The 15,106-nt window shown below is 48.9% G+C and overlaps 1 protein-coding gene across 2 annotated transcripts; it reads left to right on the top strand.

Moving 5' to 3' along the window:
* The first annotated feature begins 2,933 nt into the window (after nucleotides 1-2,933).
* Nucleotides 2,934-14,134, top strand: LOC112899745 (tRNA-dihydrouridine(20/20a) synthase-like). 2 transcript variants are annotated; one of them, XM_025968342.1, is made up of 12 exons: nucleotides 2,959-3,180; nucleotides 3,297-3,423; nucleotides 3,558-3,685; nucleotides 3,768-3,837; nucleotides 3,931-4,033; nucleotides 4,409-4,526; nucleotides 4,933-5,014; nucleotides 12,335-12,396; nucleotides 12,607-12,679; nucleotides 12,779-12,862; nucleotides 13,402-13,482; nucleotides 13,724-14,134. In XM_025968342.1, exons 1-12 carry the CDS (start codon nucleotides 3,017-3,019, stop codon nucleotides 13,910-13,912), a joined length of 1,281 nt encoding a protein of 426 aa, XP_025824127.1. In that variant the 5' UTR covers nucleotides 2,959-3,016; the 3' UTR covers nucleotides 13,913-14,134. The 2 variants fall into 2 exon arrangements, with proteins under 2 accessions (XP_025824128.1, XP_025824127.1); XM_025968343.1 differs by lacking the exon at nucleotides 13,724-14,134 and having other exon boundaries at nucleotides 2,934-3,180; nucleotides 13,331-13,466.
* The last annotated feature ends 972 nt before the right edge of the window (nucleotides 14,135-15,106 follow it).

A 15,106-nucleotide genomic window follows, 5' to 3' on the forward strand; every position in this document is an offset into this window, starting at 1 on the left:
TTTCTGTTACTTTCATCAGAGTAGTGTTACTCATGCTTTCTACCACCCTCTAGTGATGACTTCCTGCCTGGGGCAGCTGAGGTGTGAGGAGTGGGAGTTCTCGCACCGACTTGGTGGTTTTGGAAGGTGTGTGTTGATCCGGGAGTCCGGGATGCCGAAATGGCCCGAGTTTGGAGTTTGGATGATGATGCTTGCATAGGAAAACCCCAACCTTATCTGTTGGCTATTCTCTATACCACTTGCATTCCATTAAAGCATGCATACGGATGGTAATGTGAACCTATCCTACTTCTTGGGGATAGTTGGTAGATGCAGGATTGGACCCGAAGCGCAACCCCAACATTGAAGGATGATACAAGGATGGCTCGTGTTTCGCTCAAGTTTGCCTATGGACGAGTGTTTCCCCCAAGATGAAGGATGGCCTAGAAGCTTAGCTACCACTTCTGTTTTCTGATTGTTTCACCCTAGCCCAAGGGGCTTGTACTGGAAAACTCGTAATACAATACTTCGGATTATGTAATAATTAAATCCATGTTTGAATCTATGCGATGTATGACTATGATATCTGCCTGAGATGAGTTCTGTATGTGATAGCTACTGATCCAGAGACTATCACGATGATACAGAGAGTTGGGTTCTCGTTTCAAAAATCCTGTTTGTCACATTCATCTTCTCTTTTCTCCTTCTTCTTGCTTTCGTGTCCCCACCCTCATCTTTATCACTTGAACTTGAGTCATCACTTGAGACGGATCCATGAATGGTGAGTGGATGGCTTGTCTGGCCAAAGGGGTTCCCGGAACCTCCCCTAAGGCCTAGGCCGACAGTGGCTTGAGCGGCGGCAGCTTCGGTGGCATCAGTGGTGCCATCCCCAACTTGAGATATCTTTTTCTCCCTTAGCAGTTAAGCTTTAATCAAGAGATTATGTTCTGATACCAATTGAAAGGATCTTGGTGATGCTTAGAGGGGGGTGAATAGGCATATCTGAAAATTCCTGAAAAATCATCGCAGCGATCAAATCTGTCAGAACTTCTGACACCGTGTAGGAAATTCAGATGGGTCGGAACTTCCGACACATGACCGAAACTTCCCGACAAAAAGGAAAGTTCTTATACAAAATTTAAAATTAAACTTGAAATTGTAGAACCTGGCTAAATCAAAAGTTGAGCAATAATGCTAGGAGATTTCTATAAGTGATCTTTGCAAGCACAACAACTTGAGAACGTAAATCGGCACAAAACAAGTTCTAGGTCAACAAGAACTACATGAATGCAATAAACACAAGACACAAGAGATTTTTTCAACAAAGTTCACTTCCACCAAGAAAGCTACGTCTCCGTTGAAGACCTCACAAAGAGCAGGGTCTTTAATCCTTTTCCTTCCTCAATCAACCACAAAGGAGGATTGAGTCACTTACTATCAAATCCAAGGAGGATGGGTAATACAAACTTTCCGGGGCGCACACACACAAGAGGACGCTCAACCAGGCAAAGCCGAACCGTCTAGAAGCAAGCTTCAAGAGTAACAAACGCGAATCAACAGATGGAGATACTTCAAGTGCTCTTGAGATGAACGTGGCTGCCTTCTCACTCAAATGATCAAGTCTCATACCTCAATCTTACTCTTAAGCAAGCTCTAGCTCAAATCAACTCAAGGATTAGCTTTTGGAGGGATTGGGAAGAAGTATTGGAAGCTCTAGGAGGTATTTTTTCACGGGAAAACAGCAAGTGAATTGGGGGCTGAGAGGATATAAATGTCTGAGCCCCAAAAAGTAGCCATTAGTGTGCAGGATTACTGATTGTCGGAACTTCCAACCCCTGGTTGGAACTTCCATTGCTATTAAATCAGCCTGCCCGAGGACCCCTATCGGAAAAAACTGACAACTTCCGACAACTGCAGAAACTACTGCACGATGGCAATGTGCAAATGTGTGATTTGTATCTCTTATGAGTAGTTAGCATCTCAATTAAGCATTTTGACATCTTCATGACATCTCTTCGCGTCCCCCTTAATAGTTAGGTGTTTCATATACTCAAATTCAAAACAGAAATTAAATAAAACATCTTTATTTAGGCTCCAACGCCGTCTTTCAAATAAATTGGTGTCTTTTCTTACTCTTTTTTATTTCATCAACTTTTAACCTATTCATAACTATTCATAACTCGATACGCTCATTAGCTCCTTAATTATGCATGTCATCAACACCAAAATCCACTTAGGAGGCCAAATGCACTTTCAATACCAGGGTTAGAAACAACAACCAATATTTGGTGGTTAGGAAACACAACCAATATTTGGCAGTAGAAGCTCGTGAAATATTATGTCCACTTTACACTCTCGAATTATCATAAAAGTCCAATTTTTAAGCTTTAACTGCAAAATCAGATAATAAAGACCATCCAACTATCGAAACCGGATAAATTTAGCCTTTTAGGAGGGTTTAAAGGTGGTTTTATATTTCTTTATAAAACTAAAAATTCTAGTTAGATCTAAAAACGAAACTAATTCATTTTAAATTAGAAAAATAAAAATATAAGTTATCAATGTTATTTATTCAAAAAAATAGGTATAACTACGAGTAAACAAATACTAGAAATATGAAAAAATTGGATCCAAATAACTGATAAGTAGAGTACCAATGGATAGGCTACATTTTTTAAAAAATGTTGGCATGTGTTTTGTATTATTTTAAATTTAAAATGAATTATGTATGCATTCTTTTTAGTTTAAATTCTAATATTTTCACCTTTAAAACTATCTAAGGTAAAATTTATCTGGTTTCGGCAGTTGGTGATTTTATGGTTGTTGAAAATAAGATTTTTGCGATAGCTTGAGAGGGGAAACCGAATTTTTCAAAAAAAAAACTCCAAGACAATACAATCTTCACCGTCCGATCAGATCGGGCGGTGGCCCCGTGACCGAACCGCCGCCCCCACCTCACCCTCGCCAACCAGCGACCGTATCCCCAGCAGAGGTGGCGGCCGCCGCACTCGGAAGCCGCGGGGTGCTCGGGACGGCCATGGCGATGCGGTGCGCCGCGAAGCACGCCCTGGTCACACCATCGCTGCCCGGCGCCTTACTCCAGGGCCGGTTCTCGCCGCGCACCCCCGGGGCGGGGCCGTGCCGAGCGGCGAGCTACGCCTCCTCGCCGGCAGCGGGGAAGCATCTCCCTCCATTGTTCAGGTGAGCGGAGCCAGATAGGGCTGTGTGGTACTTCTTGAGTAAGGTATGTAGGGGGCGCTGACGGGCTGACCTGATTTGGCTCGTGGTGTGGTGTCTATGCTCGGTCCCCCCTGCAGCGTCGCACCGATGATGGACTGGACGGACAACCACTACCGGACGCTTGCGCGGCTCATTTCGCGGCACGCGTGGCTCTACACGGAGATGGTCGTCGCCGAGACTATTGTGCACCAGAAGGATAACTTGGTGAGCGTCCTCTCTTGCAACTTTTCAAGAATTTATTTATCGAGCCTGAACATGTCTATAGCATACGTGTCATGTTATATAAATGCGTATGGGTGGAGCTGATGGATTCAAATATTTATTGTCGAAATTTGCAGGATAGGTTTCTAGCATTTCCTGAGGACCAACATCCTATTGTGCTGCAAATCGGTGGAAGTAATCTGGAAAATCTGGCAAAGGCAACTGAACTGGCAAATGCTTATTCATACGATGAGATCAACCTAAAGTAACAGTCTCGCTTGTTTTATCTAGTATAATCTCGCGGAATAGTCTAATATTCATATATTTGTACACCACTTTTCTGTCAGCTGTGGCTGCCCCAGCGGCAAAGTTGCTGGTCATGGTTGCTTTGGTGCTCGACTAATGTTTGATCCAGAGGTTTTCTCCATGAGTTCATCATAGCAAGGCCACAATTTGATGTGATCTGTTTTCCTTCTGTCCTTATTTGATGTTTGATTCAGTTTTCTGAAGTTTGTAGGGGATGCTATGTCAGCTATTGCAACCAACTGTGATGTCCCTGTAAGCGTTAAGTGCAGAATTGGTGTTGATGATCGTGACTCTTATGAAGAACTATGTGAGTCTTCTTCAGACACGTTTAACTTCCTAATATCTTCAGTAGCCTTTTCAAATATTAGAAAGAGACCCCTGACTTTACATAACACTGTACCGGATCATACACATTCCGACTTGAGGTTAAACCCTATTGGATCATGTATGCGCACAAAGAAAATGAGCAACGGGGATAAGCTGCAAATGCAGTTCGTTTTTTTAGAAACAGTTATTTTCCTTGAAGCCAGAATTACTATTACTTTCATAGTGCTACATTCTTTTAATGAGTATTCATCTTTCTTGATAGTTACTTTTCCCCTACTGTGCTGGCATAGTGACATATTATAATATATGCTATACTGTTGACTAATATTTAACTTCATTGATTTGTTTTCACCAGGTGAGTTTGTAGATAAAGTTGTGTCAAAATCACCAACTAGGCATTTCATCATTCATGCTCGGAAGGCATTGCTTAATGGCCTCAGTCCTGCAGAAAATCGGAAAGTTCCTTCATTGAAGTATGTTTTCCAATCTATATGATTATTTTAAAAATCTATATGCATGGAAATATTCATGATTTGCACAAGGGAGCCACTAATATCTCTTGATAATTAATATGTTGAGTCATGTTGAGGCAATTTTGCAGTCCTTTCGTGTATTTTCTTCAGCATTATTATTGAAACATTCATAATTATTACTTGCTGCGGTGCTGATTTTTAGTCTACATATCCAACCTGTGACGCTAATGGGAAAAGTCTGAATTCTGAATTATTAATCCTAGCCATGGCACCTAGATAGAGAAGAGAATGCTATGGTGGAATTTGCTGTAGCATGCCTGCGTGTAATGCTCCGGTTCATATCAGCTGTCAGCATGGTTGCTTGGAATGGTTTTAATTTTGTTTTTCCTTCTCAACATTATCGCAGATATGAGTACTATTTTGCTTTGCTACGGGACTTCCCACAAGTAAAGTTTACTCTAAATGGAGGTATAACTACCATTGATCAAGTAAGTTTTTGTCTTACCATTGAATGCTCCATTTAGCTGCAGAAGAGTCAGTCACTGTGAAATTCACTCTCTGGCGTCGCTTCAATTCTTTCAAGATACTACTTCCAAGACCAGTGGCGGAGCCAGGGAAAGTATTTAGGTGGGGTAAACTCTAGCGACAAGTTAAATCAAAAGGAAAAAAAATATACACACCACATTCACATATTGCAATCACAAAAGTTATAGTGAAAAGTGCATGCAAAATGATTACTAAATAAAAATACTTTTTATGCTCTATTATCGGTTTAATTACTAAAATGTCCAACCAAACATTAACAAATTGTACCGTTTATGATGGGAATAAGTCTCTGTGCTTGGTCTTTGTGGGCAGGGGGTTTTTCTCAGCATTTTTCAGCATCTTGGACTGCTTTTAGGACAACATCTAGGACAGCATCTAGTTTGGCATCTTAGACTAGCAACTAGCATATCCTTAGCTGGCTAGCAGCCTATAAATATGTATCCCCAACCCCTAGAGGGTATGGCATTGTGGTAGAGTTTGAGAAGTAAACCCAGAAAAAATTTCCAACTCCTAGTGTCATCTTCACTCTCAATGAGAGTGAAAATTCTGCTACTAACAAGTAATTTCCAACTCCTAGTGTCATCTTCACTCTCAATGAGAGTGAAAATTCTGCTACTAACAAGTGGTATCAGGGCCGTACTATCCTGTAGCCTAAGCATCTCCTGCTCATCCCCTTCCATAGCCTCGCAGCAGCCCCTGCCGGCAGCAGAAGCGGCAGCAGCAGCAGTTCCGGCTGATCCTGCTCAACCCCCTTCCTCTGTACAGACAAGCAGCAGCTTGTCTGATGGAGGATCCACCCCACGCAGCAGCAGCAGCCCCCCAGCAGCGTGCCATGTCTGCAGGACACTCTCGGCACTCGGTCGCCTCGAACGTGCGGCGCCCGCAGGAGGCCGAACTCGCTGCAGTGGAGGAACGCGAGCGGGCAGCAGCAGAGACCGCTGCCGCAGCAGCAAGGGCGTCGAGGCTGGCAGCAGCGGAGCTGGCTGCAGCCAGAGCGGAGGTGGAGGCGGAAGCAGCGGCGGCTGCAGCACGTGCGGCGGCAGTAGAGGCCGATGCTCTGCGCAGCAATGCTAGCGGCTCTGTCTGTGCTGATGACAACGCCGACGCAGACCTTGAGCTGCTGGCCATGGATGCATCTCGAGAGCGTGCGGCGCGGTTGGCAGCCGAGCACGCCAATAGCGGCGCTCCCGGAGGAGGCCAGCATGGCGGCGGTGCTCCCGGAGGCGCGCACGGTGGTGGAGCTCCTGTTGGAGGCGTGCACGGCTGCGGCGCTCCCGGCGGAGGCGCGCACGGCGGCGGCGCTCCGGGCGGAGGCGCCCCTGATGGCCGCGCGTTGGAGGCCCAACGGTTGCGGGAGAGGGTTGCTCAGCTGGAGGCTGAGATGGCCCGTGACCGACGACATGGCAGGCTCGACGGAGAGCGCGCCCCTCACCGGCGGCGCGACTCCCTCTCCCCAGACCGGCGCCAAGGCCGTTACGGGGTCCAGGCCGTCGTTAGGGACGGTGGGTGGCCTACCCTCACCAAGACCAACTATGTCGAGTGGGCCACGATCATGAGGATCAGGCTCCAGGTGCGGCACTTGTGGGAGGCGGTCTACTACGGCGACGTCGACTTCGACGAGGATGGACGGGCGATGGACGCCCTCATTGCTGCAGTCCCGCCCGAGATGCAGTTCTCGCTCACACAGAAGGAGACTGCCAAGGAGGCCTGGGACGCCATCGCTGCGGCACGCATCGGCAGCGACCGCGCCCGCAAGTCCACACTGCAGACACTTCGCAAGAAGTGGGAGAACCTGGCATTCAAGCCGGGTGAGGACCTCGACGACTTCGCCCTCCGTCTCAACACCCTGAGGCAGAAGTTGGTGCAGTTCGGCGACGCCTCCTACGACGAAGAAAGAGCTATCGAGAAGCTCTTTCGTTGCGCCCCCCGAAGTACAAGCAGATGGTTTGCTCGGTCGAGTCTCTAGTGGACCTCTCCACGATGTCGATCGAGGAGGCGACTGGTCGCCTCAAGGTCGCCGACGCCGACGAGCCACAGCTTTCCTCAGACCCTGTCACCATTGGCGGCAAGCTCCACTTCGCTGGGAAGCAGTGGGAGGTCTGTCGAGGTGACGGGAAGAAGGGGGAGCCTTCTTCCACGACAGACAGCCGCAAGCGCGGCAAGCTGCGCAAGGCGCAGGGAGGCGCCCAGGCTGGGGCTCGAGGACGTGCTGAGGAGGGCGCGCGCAGAGGTGCCCAGGGTGGCGCCGTCGGCAAGCGCAAGCCGGCACAGGACGATGTTTGCCACAACTGTGGTACGTCTGGCCACTAGGCCAGGGACTGTCGATAGCCACGACGCGGCCAGGCCCACCTCGCACAGGCGGAGGAGGAGGAGCCAGCTCTGCTCCTGGCACACACAAGCATCGAGCTACCTCCAGCGGCATCGGCCGCAGCGGCTCTCCTCCACCTTGACGAGCCAAAGGCACATGCTCTTCTCGGTGACGGCTCCGGCGACGACAAGACCGACGGGTGGTGCCTCGACACCGGTGCCACCCACCAAATGACTGGCCGACGGGAGTTCTTCACCGAGCTTGACCCCAGCGTCCGAGGCCTCGTCAGGTTTGGAGATGCCTCCGGCGTGGAGATCAAGGGCGTCGGTTCCGTGGTCTTCACCGCCAAGTCCGGTGAGCACAGGCTGCTCACCGGAGTCTACTACATTCTCGCGTTGAGGAACTCCATCATCAGCGTGGGACAGCTAGATGAGAACGGCTCGCGCGTGATGGTTGAGGACGGAGTCATGAGGATTTGGGATCGCCAGCGTCGCCTTATTGCCAAGGTAACCAGGGGCGCCAACCGCCTCTATGTCCTCCATGTGCAGGTGGCACAACCCTTCTGCCTCACTGCTCGTCGGGACGACGAGGCGTGGCAGTGGCACGAGCGCTTCGGGCACCTCAACTTCGAGGCCCTGAAGCGGCTCAGTGCCAAGGAGATGGTGCGAGGCCTGCCGTGCCTCGACCACGTGGAGCAGTTCTGCGACGTATGCGTGTTGACGAAGCAGAGACGGCTCCCGTTTCCCCACCAGGCGAGCTTCCGAGCCAAGGAGCGGCTCGAGTTCGTTCACGGGGACTTGTGTGGCCCGGTGACACCGGCCACACCGGGAGGATGACGTTACTTCCTGCTGCTCGTCGACGACCACTCCTGCTACATGTGGGTGATGGTCCTCGGCAGCAAGGGAGAGGTTGCGGACGCCATCAGGCGCACGCAGGCTGTGACGGAGGCGGAGTGTGGCCGCAAGCTGCGCGTGTTGCGCACCGACAACGGCGGCGAATTCACGGCGGCTGAATTCGCGTCGTATTGCGCTGAAGAAGGCATTCAGCGCCACTACTCCGCACCATACAGCCCGCAGCAGAACGGCGTCGTCGAGCGGCGCAACCAGATGGTTGTAGGGATGGCCCGGGCCCTCCTCAAGCAGAGGGGGATGCCGGCTGTCTTCTGGGGAGAGGCCGTGATGACGGCCGTCTACATCCTCAACCGCTCGCCTACCAAGGCACTCGATGGCAGGACGCCATACGAGGCTTGGCATGGGCGCAAGCCGGCGGTCTCCCACCTGCGGGTCTTTGGCTGCCTCGCGTTCGCCAAGGAGCTTGGCCACGTCAGCAAGCTCGACGACAGGAGCACTCCGGGAGTGTTCATCGGCTACGCGGAGGGCTCGAAGGCCTACCGCATCCTCGACCCGAAGACACAGCGTGTGCGCACCACGCGCGACGTTGTGTTCAACGAAGGCCGGGGATGGGCGTGGGACAAGGCAGTGGACGACGGCTCGACTCCGGCGTACGACGACTTCATTGTCGAGTACTTCCACTTCGAGGGAGCTGGGGGAGTAGGCAGCCCCTCTTCGACGAGCGTGCCTACCCCAGTCCCCGAGCCTTCACCGTCCCCGGCGCCTTCTACCCCAGCAGCACCACGCTCTTCAGCCAGGACTCGGGCTGCGACGAGATTGTCTTCGCCGACTCCACCACAGCCGGCGACACCATGCTCTCCAGCCACGACTCCGGCTAAGACGAGTTCCTTGTCGGCTCCACCTCAGTCGGCAACGCCATGCACTCCAGCACCGACAGCCAACTCTCCGGTCATGTCTACTCCAGCACTAGCTCACGTCGAGCCCAGCCCGGTGGAGTTCGCTACCCCACTCTCTCACGATGAGGAGCGCATCGACGCGTGCTACGCCGGCGAGCCGTTGCGGTACCGTACGATGGAGGATCTTCTTGGCGACCAGCCAGTGCCGGGACTAGTGCCTCATGACCTGGAGGGGCAGTTGCACCTTGCGTGCGATGACGGCGAGCCTCGGTCTTTCGCAGAGGCCGAGAAAGACGCGGCATGGCGTGCCGCGATGAAGGCGGAGATGGATGTGGTAGAGAAGAACCGTACCTGGGAGCTTGCTGATCTCCCTTGTGGTCACCGCGCGATCACCCTTAAGTGGGTGTTCAAGCTGAAGAGGGATGAAGTCGGCGCCATCATCAAGCACAAGGCTCGCTTGGTGGCACGAGGTTTCTTGCAGCGGGAGGGGATCGACTTCGATGATGCCTTCGCTCCCGTTGCCCGGATGGAATCCGTGCGACTCCTCCTTGCGCTGGCTGCCCAGGAGGGCTGGCGTGTCCACCACATGGACGTCAAGTCGGCGTTCCTAAACGGCGACTTGAAGGAGGAGGTCTACGTGCACCAGCCGCCGGGATTCGCGATCCCCGGCAAGGAGGGCAAGGTGTTGCGCCTGCGCAAGGCCCTCTATGGCTTGCGGCAGGCACCAAGGGCATGGAATGCCAAGTTGGATTCCACGCTCAGGAGGATGGGCTTCGAGCAAAGCCCGCACGAGGCGGCCATCTACCGGCGGGGCAATGGAGGAAATGTCCTGCTGGTGGGCGTCTACGTCGACGACTTGGTGATCACCGGCACCAAGGTTGCGGAGGTGGCGGCGTTCAAGGAAGAGATGAAGGCCACCTTCCAGATGAGTGACCTGGGGCCTCTCTCTTTCTACCTGGGGATCGAGGTGCACCAGGACGACTCCGGGATCACACTTCGGCAGATTGCCTACGCCAAGCGCGTCGTTGAGCTAGCTGGGCTCACCGACTGCAACCCAGCTCTCACTCCGATGGAGGAAAGGCTGAAGCTGAGCCGTGATAGCAGGGCAGAGGAGGTGGACGCTACCCAGTACCGGCGTCTTGTGGGGAGCCTTCGATACCTTGCCCACACACGGCCGGACTTGGCGTTCTCCGTCGGCTACGTTAGTCGGTTCATGCAGCGACCGACGACGGAGCACCAGCAGGCGGTGAAGAGAATCATCCGCTACGTTGCAGGGACTCTCGACCACGGCCTCTACTACCCGAGGTGCCCCGGAGCGGCACACTTCGTCGGGTACAGTGACAGCGACCACGCCGGCGACATTGACACCAGCAAGAGCACCATTGGGATCCTCTTCTTCCTTAGCAAGTGCCTCGTCAGCTGGCAGTCGATCAAGCAGCAGGTGGTAGCTCTGTCTAGCTGTGAGGCCGAGTACATCGCGGCCTCCACCGCTTCGACTCAGGCGATCTGGCTCGCTCGACTGCTCGGTGATCTCCTCGGCAGAGACGCTAGAGCGGTGGATCTCCGAGTGGACAGCAAGTCCGCTCTGGCCCTGGCAAAGAACCCCGTTTTCCATGAACGGAGCAAGCACATCCGGGTGAGGTACCACTTCATCCGAGGCTGCTTGGAGGAAGGGAGCATCAAGGCAGGCTACATCAACACCACGGACCAGCTTGCAGACCTGCTCACCAAGCCTCTTGGGAGGCTCAAGTTCCTGGAGCTCTGCTCCAAGATTGGGATGGTCCAGATTTCCCACAAGACGCACAAGACTTAGGGGGAGAATGATGGGAATAAGTCTCTGTACTTGGTCTTTGTGGGCAGGGGGTTTTTCTCAGCATTTTTCAGCATCTTGGACTGCTTTTAGAGCAGCTAGGACAGCAGCATCTTGGACTGCTTTTAGGACAGCATCTAGGACAGCATCTAGTTTGGCATCTTAGACTAGCAACTAGCATATCCTTAGCTGGCTAGCAGCCTATAAATATGTATCCCCAACCCCTAGAGGGTATAGCATTGTGGTAGAGTTTGAGAAGTAAACCCAGGAAAAATTTCCAACTCCTAGTGTCATTTTCACTCTCAATGAGAGTGAAAATTCTGCTACTAACAAGTAATTCCCAACTCCTAGTGTCATCTTCACTCTCAATGAGTGAAAATTCTGCTACTAACAGTTTATTGGTGGACCCCAAATTGATTTTTGGAATCGGACAAATCAACTTTGATTTATTTGGTGAAGTTGAGGAACGGTGAACTTTTGTATGGAAATTTGCCATGAAATATTGGAGATTAGCATGATGTGTTTTTTCAGTTTCTGTTAGTCATGTTGGTTGGGTTGCAAATTGTGCTGCTCATTGATGTGCAAAGAAAGCTCCGGCTGATGTTTTGTTTATTTCTCTTGTTCTAGCGTTGCTCCAGACATTTTTCTAGTAGATGACTTGCCAACTAATCCATTTGTTTAGTTGCCAAAGACCAATCCTGCTCTACCTTGATGACTACCATTTGTTTTGTTTGAGCCATGAAGAAACATCGTGCAGTCACCTTTGGGCTCTAGCACACTGTTGGACCTTGGCCTTCACATGTCCACCAAAACGCAATAGTGGAATAGCCCCATATACTAGTCCCTTTGGTTTTGACCGACTGGACGCGCAGGCAGCAGGCCCTGCCATTCCACCATTCTCTTTTTTCTGGGCAGGGGCATCGATGGAGGGGTAATGGGGGCCGAGCTTGCAGATAGCTGGGGCAGCCGCCCTATGTCGCCTGCATGTTGGCTCCGCCCCTGTCCAAGACCTCATTGAATGGTGTGGTGTCCATGCCAGTATAGGTCTATTGTGATGTGAATGGTAAATACATTTTGTGCTACCTCTAAAGTGAGTCATTTTTCTTGTGGCTAGAAAGTGCAGCTGACTTTTTGAGTTCAATAAACTCATGGTCCAATGTGTGCAAAACGAATTTTTCAAATTCAACTATTTTTGAACTGGTTTAGACCCTGAAAATTATGCAGAGAACTAGAACCTGTCATGTACTCGAGATAAAGATATCAGATCTGAGTCTTTCTCCTTTTAAACACATTTTTCTCCCTTGTTAGGAATCAGGATTATGCAATGCTGACATTTCAACCTTCAATGAATTTTAGCCCTGTGATGGTTTGATTGAAACTCTTTTGTTCCATCACAGGTTAGTTCATCCATAAGACATGGTGCAAATGGAGTTATGGTTGGCCGGGCTGCTTATAATAAGTATGTTCTTTGAAAATCTTTTATTACATTTTAATTTTGTTCTCCAACTTGCAAACTAAACCAAAAGAAAATGTATGTAGATCTGCTCTTAGGCTTTGAGATTACAAATTCTCGCAATATTTTTTCCTTTTATGCAAAGATTTGCTTTGATTACTAATTTCAATGTCAGTTATCATCTTTGATGATTTAACTTTTGGTTGATCTTTCCAGTCCATGGAACATGCTAGGGCATGTGGATGGGGCAATCTATGGCAAGCCAACAAGATGCATTTCTCGTCGCCAGGTTTAGCATTAAACATACTTAGTTTGAGCTACCAGCTATGTATTTCTTTGGCTTTGAGCTATCAGCTATATCTTCCTTTGGCTGAACTCTCTTTTCTAGATCCTCGAGAGCTACCAGGTTTATGGTGATTCAATAATTGGACAATATGGCCCCAGCAGGCCAAACGTGAGACAACTTGTCAAGGTAGGAATTTCATTTTGTTGAGAAAAATAGTTAACATTGGATTTTGTAATAAAATGGAGCATTGGCACTTTAACCAGTGGAGAATTGCAATCCAAGTATACCATTTGCAGAAATTGGCTGTATTTCCGGTGTTCCCATTCAGATACATTCTATTTTATTTTGTCATGTATTAGAACTTCACGTGCATTTCTCACCATAGTGTATTGCAGCTTTTTAGTTCATAATAAGATTTGTTAGCAAAATTTTGTTGCTGGATCAGAAATGAGTATGCTGTATGCCTGAATATGAATTCAAACGTGGGACGCTGACAAATGAACTCACAGAAAACATTTCCAGTGATGTAGCAAATTTATAAATTTTGCATGCTATTATCCAATTGATCAAGAAGTAGCAGTTGGAAGTTCGCGTATTGTATTTTATCAGAATACAAAACTTAATGCTAATGCTACCTGTCTTAGCCCTTTGCAGTTCTACTTACATTTCAGCTCACTTCCTTTTGTCCTTGACAATGGCTAAGAGACTCACTTGATTTGGCACAGCCTTTGTTACACTTGTTCCACTCAGAACCTGGCAACAGCCTTTGGAAACGCAAAGCTGACTCTGCATTGCGCTATTGCAAGGTAAGTCATGAAGATGCATTACTTCAAAACTTTTGACATACCAGTTTTTTTTTCTTGAACGCGCCGGAGAGCTGTGCATCAATATATTAAGGAGAATTTTTTTTTGACATACCAGTTGTAAGGTCAATTTTGAAGTTGTAAATGAAAATGAGGAAAATGCTAGTCTTGTAGATCTCAAACTTTTCTAAAATAGAAGTTCTTAAATGGCAAAACCACTAACTTTGAGATGCTTCTGCTGCAGACAGTCAAATCATTCTTGGAGGAGACTCTTGACGCAATACCGGACTCTATTCTTGACAAGCCAGTAACCAGGGAACAATCTATAGAGGAAAGATATTTTGCTGATGTTGATTCTCTGTTGCCACCAAGGTATACTGCACTGACCAACTGTTGCTACGGAAGTGCAGAACTTGTAACTGCATCCACTTGAGCAACTGGAGGTTTGAGGGAAGAAGATGGGCAAGCTAGAAACATGCAAGCCTGCAAAATTGTTGTTAACACAGATACCTCGTAGTTGTAGCTATACCATCAGTTTGTAACTGTAACCACTTCAGCTACAAAATATATTTAAATTGACTAAAGTTGCAACGCCAATTGTCAATGTATGCCAGCTAAAAGACGACAAAATGAAATTTGTAGTGCATGTGCGCCATTTTCTCCCCGTGATTCTTGACCGTCAAAATACCATTTTTTGTTGAGGATTTAGTGCATGTTATTACTAAGTCCAAACGACCATTGTTTTCACACCGTCCATGATGAAATGAATTGGGCGCAAATGAATAACGCAGCCCCTGTTCATTCCCTTTTATGCACTAAGGATGGATCATAGCAACGTACACTTCGTAAGGTTTCTACGCCTAGTGTAACTATCCCTACCACAAAAGAGACTTGCAACTTTGTTCCAGTCCTGACAACTATATATGGCAATTCTAGAAAAGTAAACACTCAAACAACATCACAAAAAATAAAATGTGGAAGTAGAGAGATGGGAGAGAAAGCAAACTCGGAACAAAGACTTATCACGTGGTATCGATGGTCGCCAAGACTATCCCTACTTCGTATTGGAGCACCACTAAGGGTTCTGCTCCAATCAGCACATCCACCGAACGCATGATGCCTCCTTCTGTCACTAGGGTAAAGCTTGAGCCACAAAGGCAAGGACCTCCAAGGCCCTGTACAAAGATGCTTTCTTCTCCTCTACACTAAATCGGAAAGTCTATAAACTTGTTGGCAAGCTACCAAGACTGCTAATTTGGCTTGATCAACCCCACAAACTACGTTTTGCTCTGATGAGTACAACTTTAGAAGCACCGGACCATCCGGTGTCTACATTCCAGAAAGGTAGAAACTAGCCGTTGGAACCCATTTGCCACTTGCTGAACAACGTGTTGCATCATTAATCACTTGACCATTTTGCTTTCAATTTTTGCCAATATAACCCACTTCTGTTATCTGAACAAACCTCTAGCGTTGCTCCGACGTGTACAATTTTTCCCATCACGGCACTTCAATACACGCATCCCGCCTGTACAAAAGTGTCCCTTGATTTCAACTTGGATTATAAGCATCGGATACGAAAATTTTCAGCTGCAACATGAACACTATGTTTCATGCAACATTCATC

The sequence above is a fragment of the Panicum hallii genome, chromosome 7 (assembly GCF_002211085.1).
Source record: "Panicum hallii strain FIL2 chromosome 7, PHallii_v3.1, whole genome shotgun sequence".
Lineage (NCBI taxonomy): Eukaryota > Viridiplantae > Streptophyta > Magnoliopsida > Poales > Poaceae > Panicum > Panicum hallii.

Bases quoted from the DNA above. Each gene is read 5' to 3' on its own strand.
- LOC112899745 (XM_025968342.1), top strand. From the start codon at position 3,017: ATGGCGATGCGGTGCGCCGCGAAGCACGCCCTGGTCACACCATCGCTG. The intron at 3,424-3,557 runs GTGAGCGTCCTC...CGAAATTTGCAG, and splicing joins TGCACCAGAAGGATAACTTG to GATAGGTTTCTAGCATTTCC. The intron at 4,034-4,408 runs GTGAGTCTTCTT...TGTTTTCACCAG, and splicing joins TGACTCTTATGAAGAACTAT to GTGAGTTTGTAGATAAAGTT.